The 19,181-nt window shown below is 43.0% G+C and overlaps 3 protein-coding genes and 1 long non-coding RNA gene across 4 annotated transcripts; 3 read left to right on the top strand and 1 right to left on the bottom strand.

Annotated features, from left to right (window-relative positions):
- Positions 1–81: 81 nt before the first annotated feature.
- LOC137794788 (uncharacterized) lies at positions 82–1,531 on the top strand. Its single transcript, XR_011078350.1, has 2 exons — positions 82–249; positions 702–1,531. It is a non-coding gene; the product is annotated as an uncharacterized lncRNA (long non-coding RNA).
- A 1,678-nt stretch (positions 1,532–3,209) lies between these two features.
- Positions 3,210–4,376, top strand: LOC137794785 (transcription factor HES-1-like). Its single transcript, XM_068591797.1, has 3 exons — positions 3,210–3,254; positions 3,453–3,548; positions 3,825–4,376. The coding sequence occupies exons 1-3, from the start codon at positions 3,210–3,212 to the stop codon at positions 4,374–4,376; spliced, it is 693 nt and encodes a 230-aa protein (XP_068447898.1).
- A 5,253-nt stretch (positions 4,377–9,629) lies between these two features.
- LOC137794786 (transcription factor HES-2-like) lies at positions 9,630–10,578 on the top strand. The gene is made up of 3 exons (XM_068591798.1): positions 9,630–9,674; positions 9,839–9,925; positions 10,030–10,578. Exons 1-3 carry the CDS (start codon positions 9,630–9,632, stop codon positions 10,576–10,578), a joined length of 681 nt encoding a protein of 226 aa, XP_068447899.1.
- Positions 10,579–12,860: 2,282 nt separating this feature from the next.
- Positions 12,861–19,126, bottom strand: LOC137794787 (neurogenic locus notch homolog protein 1-like). Its single transcript, XM_068591799.1, has 9 exons — positions 18,786–19,126; positions 18,286–18,506; positions 17,597–17,921; positions 16,471–16,646; positions 15,988–16,049; positions 15,673–15,796; positions 14,645–14,742; positions 14,175–14,506; positions 12,861–13,915 (listed from the first exon to the last, which is right to left on the bottom strand). Exons 1-9 carry the CDS (start codon positions 19,124–19,126, stop codon positions 13,405–13,407), a joined length of 2,190 nt encoding a protein of 729 aa, XP_068447900.1. The 3' UTR covers positions 12,861–13,404.
- Positions 19,127–19,181: the final 55 nt, after the last annotated feature.

Here is a 19,181-nt window from a genome sequence, read left to right as displayed (position 1 = left end):
CGTTCCCTTATGAAAAACATCCTGACTCTTCCCATTTAAAGGCAATCTAGTACACTATTAAATCCCATTATACCCTTTTAATAGCATGATCATAGTACTGCTACAAAAACACTAAAACAGTGACTGAGGTTGCTCTCTTGTTTTTGTTCTTAAGGATCTGGGTCCTTCTCTCTGTCCGGGTCAGCTGACCTGTTCATCGGGGTTCCACCTGTAAACGGCGAGCAGTCTGCTTACCAAATGGGAGTGCAGGTACTTTAAACCACTCATAAAGTAGTTCCACACATATTTACACAAGGCGGCCTGTGACTCAAATTCAGTGCCGCGCACTCGCTGTCATATTTGTCGAGACTTTGGTCATAGAGATGTGCGCGTGGTTTTATCTCTTAGCCCCTTGCCCACTTTTTTTTTTTGTTTAACATGTTACACTTGTATCCAACTGCTTACCCAGCTGTCAACAAGCACTTGACATGAAATATAACTTGGACAAAACAACACCAAACGTGAGGTTTAAAGGGATGGATCTCAAATTAGTATTTAGACTTTTAAATATATTTTCACACATGTATTGTCATTGTCGATGTGAGATTGTTTCAAAACATCTTGAGATTGTGTACAATAGGTGTTTAATGATGTGCTGACAAATGTACAATAAGCCACACGGCGACGTCATCCTGACACTCGTTTCTCTTTCGGTTTCGCAGACTAACGGTAACTGGCAGGGTCGGCACTCCCCCCTGTCTGGCGCCTCGCCCCACAGCGACCACTCGGAAATCTCTGACTGAAGGCCCCGCCCACTGGCACAGAGCGACAGCGACGGAAAGATTGGCGACGGAAAAGACAGAAGAATGATATCCCACTTCCCACTCGGCTGCAGCCGGTTTTTGTATGTTGTTTGTTTTGGTTTGACTATTTTAAATGTACGTTGTGTTTTCGTCTTTCTCTCACCGCTCGGTGTGTGTGTGTGTGTGTGTGTGTGTGTGTGTGTGTGTGTGTGTGTGTGTGTGTGTGTGTGTGTGTGTGTGTGTGTGTGTGTGTGTGTGTGTGTGTGTGTGTGTGTGCATGCAGGTGTGGTTTTGTTATCAGGGTTGGAGGGTTTGTTTTCCACTAATTTTGACATGTTACTGAGGTGTGTTTGTGGTTGGGAAGGGGAGGAAGGGCACAGCATTATTATTGTTTTAAGCACACTATATCATTATTATTATTAATATTATTGCTGTTTTATTATTAATGCTACAACTATTTTCATTTTAACAGCTCAGACAGAGAGAATGCATTTAGTGAATGAGAGGACAATAGAGAAAAATCCAAAGATTTTGTGCGTTTGTTTCTCTGTTTTATTGGTTATTTTGGTTTGTTGTTTTTTTTCTACTGGGCTTATGTGTCCCTGTAAGACGGATGAGGCGTGTGTGTGTGAGTCCATATCAGTGGTTTGAATGAGTATATCAACAGTGCTGTCTTTTTTCTGTACAGTGAAACACCTGTATTCTCTCTACCTCTTTTACAATAAAGACTCTCTGTATTCACAACCAAATCGTGATCGCTGCCGATTTGTGATGCTGGATGAGCCAGAGATCTCATAGTGTAACACGTAGTGTAAGTACTTTTATATCAAAGAGGTAAACAATAACAACGGAAAGCATGTGATTGTATTTTACAGTGTATTGGTGCAAGGTTGAGCTATAAAGTGGGGCAACTGCCCCAAATACTTGTTATGGTTTTAGTTCTATAATTGACTGGACATGTGTTGGAGCATTTGCACCACTAAAGCACTAACACTAACTGCTTGCCCTGCTGAATAGAGCGGTTCTGTATCATCATCGTTTAATTTGACATAATATGGTGCTCACATGGTGTATATTCCTGAATTCACTTTTTAGGTAATGAAACAACTAACTATATATTAGCCTACACGGATAAAGTCACATCACAATGGAAGTAACTGACACTTCAAACTTGATATCACCACGTAGTATTTCTTCATTATGGGGTGCTCCTCTCTCTCCCCGGTAAGAGTCGCTGTGTGGCAACCCTGTCTCCTAAAAAGCACGTTGCTGCTGCGCTAATGCCATCAAAGGGGTTAATTACTCTACATCTGCCAAAGGACCCCCGAGGGCTCACACCACTTGTTAAACAATAAAAGCTGCCACGTGTGCGTGGCGGACGTCCCTCGGCTTTCCCATGGTCCTCTGGCAACATCAAAGGGTTTTCACGAGCAAATGTCGAGCAACTGCAGCGCTGCTTAACGGGGCGCGAGAGCACGAGGCAGATGCCCAAAAGGCACGCGTGGGCCGCTGCGACACCAAGGTGTCAATGCAAAAATGTTGACCTGTTGCATCTTCGCCCCGCGGACCGACTAACAAATGTAAAGGCGTGAACGGCGACGTGTCAGCAGATGCCCCATGATGAGCGAGGGATTCAAAGAAAGAAAGACGGGAAATAATCCTTCAAAAAACCTGTTTGTGAGCAAGATAATGAATGCTTTTGATAGTATAACACGTAAAGCCTGTAAAGAAGATGTTGCCGGTTTTGGTACATTCATAAACCAATTAAAGAGATTGATATAAGTGCCTATCTATTAACCTGCCGCGGTACACAAATGTGTTTTACGCGCTCTCGGTGGCGCAGCTGAAGTAGCCGACCCCATCACTGATATCTGGTATCACACCTTTTAGATAACAATATGCATCAACAAAAATGTACTTACTTTTTAGTGCTCGAGGAAATATCTATTAGGAAATATCTATTATTTTCCATTTTTGTGTACTGTTTTTCAATGTAAAAAGCGATACTTAAAGTAACAGTAAGGGTTACTGCTGGCTGTATACCAGGTATGCATTCCAAAGAAAATAAATTGTGTATTCATTGTTTTGAAGTAAATTGAAGATGCATTTTAAAGTTTACGCACGGTGTCGCGTAATGTTTCATACGTTGTGTCTTCTGTTTTAAGCACACATAGATTTGAATGTTTTTTTCCATGTGGGGAAAAAGTAAAGTACTCAGATCAGTAATGGGTAAAAACTTAAGTTTAATTGAATTCAAAATCAAACGAGGGGATGGGGGTGGGGCGGAGGAGCTAAGGGGTGGTGCGACTGTAAAATGTGACGGTGGGAGGAGTCAGGCCTGGAGGTAAAAGAAGCAGCCGGACACCAGCCACATTGCTCACAGTGAAGGAACTTCTTTGACCTGGGCACACTGGACCTCTGGCTACAATGAAACTGCTACAGCAAACGGCGGATGCAACAAACGAAAGAAAGGTAAAGAAATAAATCTTCATTTATGTTTTAAATTGTGTTTATATCAAGTATAGACCACTGTGATGTGGCAGCAACAGAAGTGTCTCAGACCAAACCTTAACGCTTGGAAGAAAACTTTTTCATCAAAGTAAATTTTTCTAAAATGTTCCACTGCTGTACATTTGCATCATCCCCACCACCATTGTTCTTTCTTTCTAGTTCATAAAATCTCAGGTTGAGAAACGTCGAAGGGAAAGAATGAACCGCAGTTTAGAGCGTCTGAGGACAATGTTGCTTCAAGAGCCACAACAACTGGTAAAACCAAACAAAGAACTTCAAGTGTACTCGTATATTGTGAAAGGAAATTATGTTTCTTTGTCCTTTCAGTTTTCCAAACATGTATTTTCACTCTGAAACATGTCATGAAACATACTGTACTCTTCTCAATTTCAATATGAAAGACATCCAGGGGCATTTGAACATTTGCATAGGTTAAGATATAGAATGTTATGAAATGAGGTGAAGTTATTGCACCATTTTGTATCTTAGTGCCAGCAGACTTCATTAACTGATGCTGATGTCGTCATACAGGGTGGGACTCAGCACAGAGTGGAGAAAGCAGAGATCCTTGAGCACACAGTCCGCTTCCTGCAGAAAACTGCTAAAGGAGACGAGACGAGAGCCTCTGCTGCTTCTCCATCCTCTGCTGGGGGTGATGGCGGTAAGAAACACTCCTCTCAAGACGGCTTCTCCACCTGCCTGCAGACAGCCGCTCAGTTCCTCGGACCTGAAGGGAAGGGCCTGTGGCTCGGAGCGACACTGGACACGTCTCTCGCTGCTAGCTTCTCCCGCTCAGACTCCGACACTGATGTTCAGAGGAGAACCGGAGAAGCCCACTCGGCCTCCAACTCGCTGCCGCGCACAAAGTCCATTCTTCGGATGCTGAGGCAAAAGTCCAAGCACAAACTGCAAACGCCAGACTTCGGCGCCGCTCATCCATACGGGCTTCCAGTCCAGCAGAGGTTTCCCAAGATTCCCCAACGGGCCCGGAGACAAATCCCGCCTGAGATGAGACGAGCGAGCAAACCGAGCCGGGCCCAGAGCAGCCCGGTCAGCCAGACGTTGTGGAGGCCATGGCCCTGATTACCAGGCCGTGACCTCTGAAATTAAAAATATAATCACTTTTAACTACTGTTTAACATTCACTGGGGTCCAATTGTACTGTTCTTGAATGAATATTTGAATTTCACCCGCGCCAACAATGGCCTTTGGACGTCTGATAACTCGTAACAGGGTTCAAGACTGGTCACTGTAAATATTGTATAAAAAAACTCATTTATCTGTACTTTGAATGCTTCGAAACGAGCACAGCGGGGCAGCCCTCTGGTCTGCTGACGGCACGCAGACTCTCCCAAACTGGGGGGGGGGGACACACGTGAGCTGGATCACGGCGTCCGCTGCCGCTGTGCTTAAAAGCAAATTAAGAGGTGAGTATTCTGAAACTGCAGCATCTCTGTCCTCCTTCATACTGCTTTGCCACATCTGCTGTCATGTTTCCAAGATACTGAAGAGGATAATGATTGATTTCACCCGTCACATTTCCAGGTGTGGGACCTCAGGGTTGGAGGCTGGGAGAGCCCCACGCCGCCCCACGCATTCAGTCTGCTGGCATCAACGACATCTCTGTGAACAACATGTATTCCCTTTAAATATATATATCTTGTCTATTTTGCACACTAATTTATTCAGAATGTCCGTGGTGAGAAGTATTCTTTTTTTAATAATAAAATAAAGACCTTTTTTAAAAATGAAAAAGCATCGTATTCAATGATTTATTTTCAATTCAAGCTGCAGGCTTTTTTTAGTTTGAGGTGTGAAACTCCTCCTGCAGAGCTCCATCCTGCAGTTGTGAAGTCTGGCCATGAGGCCAAAGAGTTCAGGACACCTTCAAAGGCATCAAAGATAGCCCTGCTCACACACTGAATGCCTTTTTGGATGAAACCAATACATATACATACAAAAAATATAATACAAAAAAGACAATTACATAGCCTGGAGCACTATGTGCAAAATGTATCCCCAAAAAATGTGTCAAGAAATCGTAAAATTCCAGATTCACTTTACAGCCCTGCCAGTGAGCCATATTGTTCTGTTCTTTAAGAAGTCTGACCAAACTTTTTGTTCCCAAATCTCTTTGATTATTATATGTAATTTCCTATATGTTAGTAGAAAAAGTATAATACATTGGCAATGTAACAGCAGAGTGTCTGTCAAACCTCTTCAGACTACCCCAGCACTAAATGTCCCAGCTTTATTTCAGTCCATCGTCATAAATTTCTATCCGAATCCATTTTCTTTAACAAACCGTTTACCTGACGAGGTTGAATCATCTGAAAACCCTCCCACTCCTGTCCACGTGTGTCTTCATCGTCATTAGTATTCATCCTGCCTCCTGCGTGGCCCCCAGCTGCTCAGCCATTTGTTTTCCGCGCGTGTCCGGTGTAAATTCACAGGAAACCAAACGTGTCTTCACACCTCCAGACTGGCAGCCCTTTGAAGTCCAGCCACACTCACAGGACTTGTTCGGTTAAAGCTTTATGATTGTGGTTTTATCTATCTATCTATCTATCTATCTATCTATCTATCTATCTATCTATCTATCTATCTATCTATCTATCTATCTGGATTGTTTCAACACACACACACACACACACACACACACACACACACACACACACACACACACACACACACACACACACACACACACACACACACACACACACACATATATATATATATATATATATATATATATATATATATATATATATATATATATATATATATATATATATATATATATATATACACACACGTGAGTGTGCAGTTAGTTATCAATACAATTATGTGCCACGAATTTAGTGAGGATTCCTAATAGCCCAGAATTCATATTAACATATCATTAGACTAAGTATTAATTAGGAGAAATCCTGAATTAATGTATTTTCCTTTCCATTATGTGAACCGCTTATCCTGTTCAGGGTCATGGGGCGCTGGAGCCGATCCCAGCGGACACACAACAGACACACATTGGAACCGAGCCGTTGTTTGTATTTATCCGTTGTTTCTTTCTACTTTTTCTAAATGTTGACACTGGATTGACAATGTGAACTTTATTTATGTATTTATTGACTGTTTTGGCAAACAACCTGCAGTATAGTCCGACCTTTTGCCGTGCCACTGCTGATGAGCTGGCCTGGGAGACGCTGTTCTGTCTCTTTCTCGTGGGAACGAGAGAGCGACGCGCGTTCATTGCTCTTTTATTACCTGTTAGTATTAGTGCGTCATTATAAGAAGTGTGTGGAGGGCTGTGAGCGTTCAGGTTCCCACGCACTCATTTCACACACACTGGTCACTCAGATGCAAATCACGCACCGAGGTTGCCCCCGTTGTTCTTCCATATTCGTTATCAGAAGTCATTATGATTGTAGCTATGCAGCTTCGGCGCGTGGACTCGGTATTAAGTCTCTATCAGCATCAGAGTGACGTGTTGACGTGTCTTATGTGAACATAAAGCTCTTCCAAGTTAATAAAATTACATTTTTTAATGCTACGCGATATTTCTTCTTTTTTAACGAAAGCATATGGCACGTGCCAAAATATGGCTGATGAATAAGCAAAGCAATATACAACCTGGTAGACAACTCAGCTGAAATAGTATTTTTCTATATGTCACTGTTGACAAGTAGAGCTATTCTAATACAAACGTGTTTTCAAAAGTACTTGTACAAGTTACAATTGGGCTTCTTTCAAAGAATTCAGTCTGTTGTTGCGTTTTTCAGCCGGCGCGTGTTTGCATGAGGTGTGATGATGTCGCGTGCTGCCGGAGCTGCCGCACGTGCACATCAAAAGGGTTCAGTGAATAGGTGTCTAGTCAAATAACAAAGGGACACACAGTTTGATCCAGCAGCAAAAAAACAAACAAAATGAAAAGTAATTTAAGGCAGTTTCATTAACTTATGAGTCATAACTAAACTCTAAAATCAACAGAACAATATGTGATAGTCAAGTTGTAGTTTGGTATATTTACGCAATACATGTACTTATAATCAAAATGATTTAGTAAAATAATGAAGCACACGTAAGTCAATTGTATCCATTGTATGTTACTTTATCATAAATATTGTACGTTTTACATATTAATACAACACATGTTTAAGGTTTAGCCTTAGTGGTGCCTAATTGGCTTGTTCCTCTCTTAACTTCTCAGATGATGGTGATGATGGCTTCCATTGAATTACTGTTTCAGGCCCCAACAAGTCAAACTATTATTTCTTATTATCCATTATCTCAAACACAAAAATACAGAGAGGTCATAAAGTATCACATATTTGTGCAGCAGAACTGGATTTGTTGTTTGTTGTACAAATAATCATCTCATGAGCCCTCATGTCATCTGGTGACCTCATCGAAAAAGTCCCTGACCATATGACACAGGACTAAGCCTTAAACTAGCTCCACCTCGAGCAGCTATATAATGCTGATTTTATGTTGCTCCATCAGTTAAAGGGGACACTACATTTCATTTTCTATTTTATACTGACACTCGATAAACATCGTCCGTCGCTGCGAAACGAACTGCTTTTAATAAGCAATGTGCATACAAGATCGACAATTGTTGTGAGGAGACTGCGGTTGACACATGTTCTCCAGACCAAAAGGCAATAAATAAATATAAACAAACGTCCTGAAGTCGAAACGTCAACAAATGTTGAATACGTGTGAGAGTGGGAGCGAGTCCCCCAGCTCGTTCTCATGGGAACATGGAGCAACAGGCTTCATCCTCACTTTATTGCCTGTTAGATCCGATACTTCGTTTACAAAGTGTGCATGGAGGAGAGGTGGCGCGAAGGTTCCCACACACACACGTGGGACACTCAGAATAATCGTATCAGTGAATAGCCAACCCCTGGTGTTTGACGAGGGTGTGAGAATGTTTGCATGTGACAAGAGTACTGTAACTAATCACGGCAATTGGAAGAGTCGCGCGTAAAAGGATCAACTTTACGCGCATCGCTGTTGTCCTCGAGAACTACAGAATCATGGGACACATGTATTTAAACATATAGTAATAGTTCTAGGTATGATCCGGGAACATTTGGCACATGACTTGATCCAGTTTTGTTTACTGAATGTCCGAGACTGTCCGATGTGCAAAAAGAAGCTCCTTCAACTCTTTCTCATGGGTAAATTGGCGAGGGTGGCTGTATTCACACTTTATTACGTGTTAGAATTCATACGTCATAACAAAGAGTGTTTGGGGGAGAAGTGGCTTTCGGGTTCCCACGCGTTGCTTGTAGTAATGACATTGTAAGACATGCCTTTTGATTTTAATGTCATTATTTGTACAGGCATTTGCTGAGCCGTGCGTAAAATCTCATTTTATGAGTGAAAAATATGTGCTATAGTTTGCAGAGTTTGCAGATTGTTTGTACATTAACACACGTGGTTTGAATTAGATATATAGAATTTTGAGCTATAGTTTTACATTTTCTATGTGTTTATTCGCCAAAGAGACGACAGTTTAAGGACATGCACATGAGAGAGTAGATTCTTACGCACGCCGAAACACCCATGTTGCAGATTTTTTTGGAATTCGTGAGAAGCTCAAATCATCAGTGAGTCAGTGAAAGAGTGACTATTCAAAAGGTTTTCTCGTCTTCACACTCCTTTTGTTCGGACACTGTCGCCTGAGGACGTGTCTCGTTTGGCCGTTCATGATAATGGTGAGAGAATCACCCAGGGTCATTTCTCTGAGCTTCACGCTGTTTTGGCGGATGTGTGTTGCTTTCTCTCACATATGTAAAACTACACACACGTGCGGGTAACACCTTTTACAGGCGCGTGTCACTGACACTCAGCAGGGCAGCGCAGCGCACGTGCCCGCAGATTGGGGAAGGGCCGAAGCGCGTCGTTCAGTCGGTTTTCCTCTTGATCAAAATGCGTTAACAACAGACACTGAAGAGCATGTTTAAAAGGGAAATTAGAAGTCAATGTATATTGGGATTAATACATACATAAAATAGTTCGCGTCTAACTTAATTGTCATTCAACATTAACTTGTAAATTGAGCAGACTGTCAGAGAAAAAGAGACACAACAAAACAGGCGTATACTTGTAATGTTGAATATTGAGACATAAACCACTTGGTAAGTCGTTAATCATGGAGTAGAAAACCTGGAGTAATATAAAATCTATGATCACAGGTTGTGGGTGGAGCCAAAAGTCACGCCCACTACGACATAAAAGCTGTCACAACGGTTTTTGATGTCACATTCAGCTTTTGACTGAAATCCTGGCAGAGCTGCAGCTTCCAGGTCTTGGAATACAATCATGAAATTGCTTCAGGATTCAGAGGACGCAAAGGCCGAAAGAAAGGTACTTGTATCATTTATGCTTTCATTCAATATTTTGGATTATTTCATATAGCCCAACACCAGCGTCTGTATTGTCTGATGCACATGACTCTGTAACTTCACCTAGAACTCAAATCCATATCTTAGTCTCACTTCATTCATTCTACTCTCGTTTCTGCCTCGCAGAGCCTCAAACCTCAGGTGGAGAGGCGTCGAAGGGAGAGAATGAACCGCAGCCTGGAGAGCCTGAAGACTCTGTTGTTTCTGCGACAGGTAAGGACCACACAACTCGGGTGGTCTACTTGTTCAACGTACGACAGGGAACCTTTTAGAGTGGGGCTGTAAAACTGTTGATTGACACCTTGTTTCCGTCCTAGGACGCGTCTCAGCGCAGAGTGGAGAAAGCTGAGATACTCGAGCACACCGTCCTCTTCCTGCGGAACACCGCTGAAAGAAACGGGAGGGCTCAAGGAGGGAGTGGTGGGTGTGACGGTGGAGGAGGTCAGAAACACTCTTACCATGACGGCTTCTCCACCTGCCTCCAGGGAGCGGCTAAGTTCCTGGGGCCTGAGGGGAAGGGGCTGTGGCTCGGAGCGGCACTGGACGCGTCTCTCGCCGCTCGCTTCTGCCGCTCAGAGTCCGACCTTGCAGGCGCCCACAGAACAACCGAAGAACAATCCTCCGGCTCCCTTCTTCTCAGGAAGTCCTCCAGGTCTATTCTTCGGTTGCTGATCCAGAGATCCGGGCACAGACTGTGCGCGCCTGCCCTCACCACTGTGCAGCGTTGCGTACAGACCCGCGGGGAATTGCAAAGCTCTGGCACATCAACTCCCCTCCCGACGCACAAAGCCGCGAGTCGAGCGAGCAAACAGAGCGCGCCCCAGTGCCAAACGCTCAGCCAGTCAATGTGGAGGCCGTGGCCCTGATCCCCACCCCGTGATTGCAGAACCTGAACTTTGAATGACTTTATAATGCCGATTAATATTAATATCAACATAAGAACATGTGTTGTTCATCTGCCTGTCTACAAAGACATTTTCTGTGCAATGTATTGAACTCTGGCCTCTCCTGCTTTCCCGTAAAGTCTGATACATTTGTAGATATTGTAAATCTATTGTGACCACTCCAAGTGCTGCTACGGCCTTTACGGGCCGATTCGTGTTCGATGTGTTAGAAATTGTGAAGTATTTTTGCACCTTAATTTATTTTATCTTGTCATTTGCAAATAAACAAAAGGAAAAAATTACTAAACCTGACCTACGCGTTCCTTGATTGCTTGCTGGCACGTGTCTTAAGGGGGAATATGCATAAGTGTGGGCTTGTGTGGTGACACACAAGTGAGAATGAAAGGCGCCATGCGGTGACGTTTCACACAGTGGAACGAGCTTCAATCCTCGCTTTACTTTAAACAACTATAACATTAATATATCATTAGCATTTGTATTATTATACAAACATCTTTTCTTTCATAATTTTTGTTCAAATTTAAAGCAACGAAATACATACTTTTAAGAGGGGAAGCAGTGCGTACAAGTTGGCATTGTCGTGCGTAATGTCAAATCTTCCTGACTTGAAATTCGAAATTGAGTAAAAAAAACAGTTTTCTCCATGTAAACATATTTATTTAAGAAAAGGAACAGTTCTTATGGGCTAAAGTCAGTATTTGCTGCGTAAAGAATGCATTCTTGGCGTGCGTAAAACGATTCTTAATGGACGTTAGTTTAAAGGAAGCAAGTCTCTCGCTGTAGCTCATTCTCATGTCAATCGTCGGCGAAGGCGCGTGGGAACGTGTTGTATCAGTTTTAACAGGTAATAAAGCTGTAAATGCAGCACCATTTCCCCCCTTCCCACGAGAAAGAGTTTGAGCTTTTTGTTTCTCTTTATCTGAAGACCCAGCCTGGATTCCAGTCAGGCTGTCTATTTAAAATGTTATATACAGGTTCAACATGCACTTTGACGGCTCTGCGTGTCACCCATCGTAAGTATTAGAAGCTGCTGTTAAGCATCTAAGGAGCAACTCGGGGTTCAGTGTCATTGAAAACAATGATGGCGTTATACGAGGAGATTCATTTCCTTTTTTTTTTGTTGCTACTGTGGGTTTTTGTGCAAGGTTTGATACAAAGGTGCTAATTGTGCTAAATCCCGACAACTTCTTGATCTACATGCGCGTGCAGGTGATCCAGGCACGAGCCAGCTTTGCATAATTTAACACCATTCGTGTCATTTACAACTCTATAGAAGTGTGGAAGTCGTGTTTGCTTTGTTCCTTCCTGAGAAATTCATGTAAAAAAAACGTTCCAACAAAAAAATATGTCAATTCTAGTAGCGATACATAACATTTCCAAACATACAAAACATGTCAGGCTTACTTTAGTAGGATATACAGGATGTACAAACCAGAAAATAGGCCCTCTATATTTGAAACTTTAGTGTGATTGGAAAAAACTTATGCAACTTTATTTTCATAATTCTAATATATGTTATATGTATAATGTATTATAGCCTTCAATATGACCGTTGAGGTGCATTTTGAAACATTGGTGAAAAAAAGCTCAGCCCTGTTCCCAAATGTTGCCCAAATCTCCAAATGTATCCAAGTGTAACCAAGGAAACAAAATGTCCCCAATTGGAATGTGACATATTCTAAAATTGTTTTGAAGCACCTTTAGGTGTCATCTCTACAATAACTGATCATATCTATGAAACAACTCGAAAACAATGGAGGAGCACACCGATAAGACACCTAACATCCCTCTGAAGTCGCCGACTGCTCCTCTGGTCGCGGAACAGGCGACGCAGAGCAGGACGTTTCCTCAGGAAAGCGGCTGCTGGCATGAGCCCGTGGTTCACAGATCTCTGGTTGAGTACCACGAGTCAACAACCCAAAGTAGTTCTAACATTTGGAGACTCCCAGAGCGCAGACTATTAGATCTGACCTTGCTCCCTTCCTGATTAAGGTGAAGCTTCCCGAGGGGACTGACAGTGTTAGTCAGGTCATTAGTCATTCTAATAAAAAACAAGATTACTAAATTTCATCTGTCATGCTTTTGAGGTATTTCTAGTAGTATTCATCATTTGTATTTTGAAAACGACACACTTCTGATCAAGCTGATGTTTGATCATTAAACATCACAATATCAGTCAAACTGATCAAATTTGCATTAAACATCACTTGATTGCGTGAATCAGCAGGATTCTGACACCTCTCTGCAACACAGACACGTTTAATAAAAATAAAGAATTCTCTTTGAATGTTTCTGGAATGATTAAAATACAAGCCGTTAGACGTCAAGACAATGTGAATATATTACAATAAAGGCAACAAGATTCACGAGATGTTACAGCGTGACTGATCTTCATCACACGGTTGACTCCATGCATCTCAAACATGATGCTTCATGAACTATTTGACTGGAGTGTAACAATGTACAAGGACATTAAACCCTCCTTAGTAAAACATCATAATAATAATAATAATAATAATAATAATAATAATAATAATAATAATAATAATAATAATAATAATAATAATTTAGGCAAGGCTGAGTGAAAACTGGGGAGATGCTGTTGGGATTAAATTTGACAGAAATGTAACTAATAATCTAACCGTCATGTCTGTCAGGCCACACCCAGCAGATGCTTCTTGAATAATAATTCAGATCTCACTATATCTTTGGAGGAAGTCATTATCTTCGCATGTTCTTCTTTTGGGCTGAATGGAAAGGCAGCTGCCGTCTTGTTGCTGGTTTTCTCTACAAGGCTGTTTGTGTTGAGTCAGATGTGTTGTTTGACCTCTCACCTCTGGATTTCTGCTCTGAATTTGTTGAACTCGCCGCTGCTTGCTCTGCTCGAGTGGGATTGTCACCGCTCAGGAAATGCTGCCGATCTGATTGGGCGGCAGCATCTGTGGGAGGTGAAACAACCACTCTTTCTATGAGCTCGTTGGCTGTTCTGTCTGTCACAATAACATAATTGGGCTCTGGCTGGTGGGTGATGGAGCGGCGCTGCAATGCATGCTGGGTGCAGGAGAAGGAACGCTGCCGAGGGGCAGGCTGGGGCGACAGGAAGTGAGGTGTTGCAGCTCTGGGGACTTCCTGATGCCTATCGCGATCCTCGTCTTCCGAGGTCACCTCCTGTAAGGTGCTGATTGGCCGAGGGGAGCGGCCCATGACTCTTGGTGGGACCAGCGCTGTTGCTGATTGGTTGAGCTGCGGTCGCCAGTTCTGCGGAGAGGGGTACTGCACTCGGCTCATCGACCAATCACTGGCAAGACAAGAAAGTCATCACACCATTAAACTGCCACACATTGACCAAGAAAAACATGTACCTTCAGCTTAAGAGTGTCTTCGAATGCACCACCATAGAAGTTTTTGTCACAACAGTAACTGTTGGGCTCCAAACGTTTTATATTTTTTTCCCCAAAATAGCTACATAAACACTACATTTGCACTAATGAACTACATTTCTCATTCACTTATCTGGCGGCAACTATTCAGAAGGTTGTCATCATGCTGAAACCTACTTTTGTGGAGGTGGGGTCATATCTCGATGCCCTACGATCCCAGAGAAGGAGGCACTTCTTCCAGGCATGCCTTGCGAGCCCACCCACGGCGAGTACATCAGAGCGCGCTCCTCCCACAGCATGTCGTTGGCCGTGTCGACGGGAACCGGCCCTCTCTGAATTTGGTGAGCCAACAGGAGTTCCAGGACCTGGTGGTGAATGCCCTCCCTGGCCACGTCGATCGGCCGGCGTCCTCTCCGGTCGTGCAGCTCAAGGTTGGCGCCGTGGAGGAGGAGAAGTCTGGTCGTGTCATAGCAACCATGGAGGGCGGAGAGGAAGAGCGCCGTCTCACCCTGGAAGAGAAATAATCATAAAAAACGACATTCATCTGTGACGTCTGGTGGGTGTAAATAACGAAAGCAACGCACAGCTCTAAACGTGGTTCTGAGTCCTCCTCAATGACGCGTGATAAAGAAACAGTCAGAACTTACCTTGTTGTCTTGCAGGTCCACAGCCGACCCGTAGCGGATGAGAGTCCTTGTTAGGGTGAGATGGTTTACTGAGCATGCCCAGTGCAGGGCGGATCTCCCTGAGAGAGACAGTGTGAGTGGAGGGGAGGCCAGGGGGAAGAAGGGAGGAAGGAGTAAGTCAGCCAATGAACAACCATTACACAACAGAGTCGAGCCCAAGATGGTGAGAGAGAGGGAGGATGAAGGGATGGAGGAATAGTTTCAGCTAAAGTGAGAACGGGAAAAAAAACAAGAGGCGTAAACAGAGGAAGAGAGAGACAGCGAAAGCGAGGAGAAAGATGAGCAACGTGTGCATCGACCCGAGTTTGAGCCCGACAGCACGTTAACTTTGATCAGAGTCAGAGGAGGGCAGCAGGGGAGCTGGAGGAGGAAGAGGAAGAAGCCATGGAGACATGAGCACAGGACGGGAAAGGAGGGACACAAAAAGAGGACGCGAGAGAGACGGGGTAAGTTACACCAGTTACTCAGCCCCGTCAGTGTACAGGTGTCAGAAAATAATGGCGTGCTCAAGAGCTCTATCTTGTCTTTCTCCAAGGTGAGCTTCACCCAGTCATCACATGTGGACATGAACGTTCAGCACAGGTACGTTTCTTAGACAAGCGAGCGGCAGGTTGGTCCAGACTGAATTATCTATCTAAAATAAGATTTTCAAAATGTGTATTCATGGTTGAAGCGTATGACTTTGGTGACACCTTGCGCCACCAGCAGGTTGACAATTTTTTTATTGTTCTTATTTTGTTCTGAAATGCCTTTGAATTAAATTTGGTGCAGATAATCCTGTTTCCTTCAGGATGAACTGTTTTAACTGTTATAAAAGTTAAGAACCCCCAAACATTTTCTTGCCTTTTGAGTTAAAAGACGTTTAAAAAACTTACTTCAATAAGGCCAAATCAGGCGCCAAGCTTCACTTGCAAACACTATTTGGCTGAGTTTTTTTGGTTTGAGTCAGACGTTCACCAAACTATTAGTAACTGACACAGATGCGTTACCAGTATGATCCGTGTTGTTGACCGGTACTCCCGCTCGCAGCAGCTCCAAGACCACTCGGTCCAGCCCGCTGCGAACCGCTCGGATCAGAACCACAGAGCCGTCCGGGCCACACCACTCGGCTGACTGCCAACACACCAGCGCCGCGATGAATAAATAGAACAAACATACACGAAATACACATTTCAAACCTAAATAACAGTACAAGTCCAGAAGCAGAATAAGCAAATACAGCCCCAACAGTTAAAGTCCTAAATAACACAACATGGACACATTAAATTGAGCAAAACATTTAAAACCAAAACAAAAGGACAGACCTGCTGGGGAGGACTGAGCAGTGGAGGAGGAATGGCGTTTCTCTCCCATCCTCTAGGTGGAGCTGAGGGAGAACACAACACATTTGAGATGGATCGTACCTGACGAGCGTCAGGATTAACGTCACAGTGAGTCCTGATTGACAGTTAATATAGGCTGTATTTCAGCATTGTACTATATGCTGTACTGTATTATGTGTGGATTAAAAAAAAGTCTCAGTAGACAAATAACAATACAATCAAGAGGTGTTATTCACACAGCACATTTCAGACTAGTGAAACCACTACAAGCAATAATGCAACAAGCAAAGTATCTCGCTGTTTTGTTGTCCTCTTGGTGTTGAGTTTATGTATTGTCTTTTTCTTTAGTTTGTTCAAGTATTGTGACGTATTATGGATGTCTTTGTGGTTTGGATCTTCAACACTGATTACTCTGTTGTAAGAATGAGTGAGTGAGTAAATGAATAAATGGATGTTGAAGCTTACGTTGAGCCGGCCTGCGCGGCTGTGAGCTTCCGGCCCGGTAGTGTTTCTGCTCCGGGCTCCTGTGGTCACAGATGGAGGGTTCCTCCTGTCGTTTGGAGCATCTCGCATTGATGTCCTCCATTGAACTCTGGGTAAAGTCGGTGTCACTTCCTATATCCTGGTCCCTTTTGTGGGGCCTGGAGACCAAAAAATACCGTTTTGATGAACACATGGAGTCAACTTGTGGTTTCCATGTGGTCTTTTTTTTCCTATTTCGATTTATCCGACACCCAAGCACAATAATACTGCACGTCCTTCCTAAAACATGCATGCGTTGTCTTTGAGGAAATGAGCAGGATCCTGAAATGTTCAGCGTCATGACGTGCAACAAAAGGTTCCGACTAACCGTTTCATAATTATTTTAGATGAATCAATTAAACATTAAATCTTCAGTGTAACATGTTACTCAATAGGGAAAAAAATCCTGGTCCCAGGCACAAACCTGTAGCTAATTAATTCAAACAGAGATATGCGTCAAAAATATAAATTTGAGAGGTGAGAAATAGCAAATGTTTGGCATGGACGTATTAATAAACTGTTGCAGGTTGAAATCATTGGAAGCATTGTGAATATATATATATATATATATATATATATATATATATATATATATATATATATATATATATATATATATATATATATATATATAAATATATATATATATATATATATATAAATATATATATAAATATATATATATATATATATATATATATATAAATATATATATATATATATATATAAATATATATATATATATATATATATATATATATATATATATATATATATATATATATAAATATATATATATATATATATATATATATAATATATATATATATATATATATATATATATATATATATATATATATATATATATATATATATATATATATATATATAGTATGTGAGGAAGAAAAGAGAAACATAAATACAGCATAAAGATGATATCTAATTGATTAGCAGGAAAAAAGTGCCATTTGGCCTTTTTGAAAAAAACAAAACAAGTCTCACTTGTTTTACATTTGTCTACATGACATCATCACTCAGCAGACAACACATCCTCTCCCCTGTCTCACCGCATGTGAATGGCATCCTCCCCCAGCGGTTCCCTCCTTCTCTTCTTCTCCGCCTCCTTTGCTTTCTTCTTTTTCCTCAAGCTGATCTTCTCCTTCTCTCTGCTGGATCTGACCCTCTGCTCTTGGTTGGCTGCGTGTGGCGCCAAGGCCTTGGATTGGGAGTCATTGTCCGTGACCGTGGACCGGTGTCTCACCCGGTTGCCGCCCTCCCTCCGCGCCCGCTGCTGCCTCACCCTCCTCACCACCAGGAACGCCACCAGGGCGAGCACCAGCAGCAGGCCAACCGCCACGGCGATCACGGCCCACAGCCATGCAGGGGTCGGCTCTTTGAGAGGAAGAACAGAAAAATGGATTTTGCTTCCAGGAAGAAAGACATTTTTAGAAGGAAAAAGTGATATTTAAGTTATCAAAGCAAAACCTGAATATCGATATGTAGTCCTATTTACTAAATGCCCCAATTATATTTGAGAGAAAGTCCCTCATACTGATCATAAACTTTCCAAAAAATAAAACAAATAAATTCAGATTTAGCGCTGCCTCTGACATAAGTGTATGTGTGTGTGTGTTTGTGTGTGTGTGTGTGTGTGTGTGTGTGTGTGTGTGTGTGTGTGTGTGTGTGTGTGTGTGTGTGTGTGTGTGTGTGTGTGTGTGTGTGTGTGTGTGTGTGGAAACAGGAGCTGTGAGCCTACCTTTGACTTCCTCTTTCACCGTTTCCTCCACTCTGCTTCCTATTTCCTCTCGGACACCCCTAATACGGACGACGGCCTTCAGCTCCGGGAGGGTGGGGAACAAGCCGGGCTTCAGCAACATGACGGCACGCAGGAAACTGGCTGCCTCAGTGGCGTAGGGGAAACAGGTAGAGGGCAGACGGGAGCATGGCCTGTTGTCCACTTGGAGGAAAAAGAGGGAGCTAGGAAAGAGTGAGAGAGGGAAACGATAGGAAAGAACAGTTACATCATTTCATGACACGTTCTGTCTGGGCACGTCGTCTGAATACAATCTCGGAGCGTTTGAAACCACATCATACGTAAAAACATGACAATTATAAAAATTAATGACGCCTTTGTTAATTGTCTCCTTTCTTTGTCTACTTGTAGCCTTATTTTAGTTTTGTCTGTTTGTATTGTTTTATGCAACAGCGGTTTCTAATTGCTCACTGTTTTTTCTCAGTTCATTACCCTGCACCTACCCGTTCGAGTCGGCCGCGGATGCCTGAGCCAGCAGGTGGGCGAGCTGCTGAGGGTCGAAGTCAAACAAGTTCCTGTTAGTGGCGAGCGGCGCGGACCCCCTCAGGATGAGCGGCGACTGGAGGAGGACGCTGAGCGCCCAGAGCAGGGAGCTGTTGGAGAAGGCCCCGCGGTGTGGAAGGCTGGCGTGAAGTACCAGCGTGCCTTTTGCCCACAGGGGGCTCTGATGTGTGAAGCAGTCGCTGCCGTCCCATCCACAGGGGGCGCTGTCGCATCCCTGCTCGCAGTGGGAGTTGGCGTAGTGATCGCGGCAGTACTGGATGTGGCCCGGACTGAGAACCATGATGCAGAGGAATGAAGAGATGTAAAGAGACAGAATAAGACATTTGGATGAATCC

The sequence above is a fragment of the Clinocottus analis genome, unplaced genomic scaffold (assembly GCF_023055335.1).
Source record: "Clinocottus analis isolate CAN_PGR_092001 unplaced genomic scaffold, fCliAna1.0.p SCAF_258, whole genome shotgun sequence".
Lineage (NCBI taxonomy): Eukaryota > Metazoa > Chordata > Actinopteri > Perciformes > Cottidae > Clinocottus > Clinocottus analis.
The sequence above is the reverse complement of the archived record's forward strand: the minus strand, read 5'-3'. Positions and strand labels throughout refer to the sequence as shown.

What these genes read in the sequence shown, in the direction of transcription:
- LOC137794785 (XM_068591797.1), top strand. Translation starts at nt 3,210, where the DNA reads ATGAAACTGCTACAGCAAACGGCGGATGCAACAAACGAAAGAAAG. An exon ending in ATGCAACAAACGAAAGAAAG is followed by an intron (nt 3,255 to 3,452) that starts GTAAAGAAATAA and finishes CTTTCTTTCTAG; the next exon opens with TTCATAAAATCTCAGGTTGA. An exon ending in TTCAAGAGCCACAACAACTG is followed by an intron (nt 3,549 to 3,824) that starts GTAAAACCAAAC and finishes GTCGTCATACAG; the next exon opens with GGTGGGACTCAGCACAGAGT.
- LOC137794786 (XM_068591798.1), top strand. Translation starts at nt 9,630, where the DNA reads ATGAAATTGCTTCAGGATTCAGAGGACGCAAAGGCCGAAAGAAAG. An exon ending in ACGCAAAGGCCGAAAGAAAG is followed by an intron (nt 9,675 to 9,838) that starts GTACTTGTATCA and finishes TCTGCCTCGCAG; the next exon opens with AGCCTCAAACCTCAGGTGGA. An exon ending in CTCTGTTGTTTCTGCGACAG is followed by an intron (nt 9,926 to 10,029) that starts GTAAGGACCACA and finishes TTTCCGTCCTAG; the next exon opens with GACGCGTCTCAGCGCAGAGT.
- LOC137794787 (XM_068591799.1), bottom strand. Translation starts at nt 19,126, where the DNA reads ATGGTTCTCAGTCCGGGCCACATCCAGTACTGCCGCGATCACTACGCC. An exon ending in TCCGCGGCCGACTCGAACGG is followed by an intron (nt 18,507 to 18,785) that starts GTAGGTGCAGGG and finishes ACTCTTTCCTAG; the next exon opens with CTCCCTCTTTTTCCTCCAAG. An exon ending in GAGGATGCCATTCACATGCG is followed by an intron (nt 16,647 to 17,596) that starts GTGAGACAGGGG and finishes TTTGGTCTCCAG; the next exon opens with GCCCCACAAAAGGGACCAGG.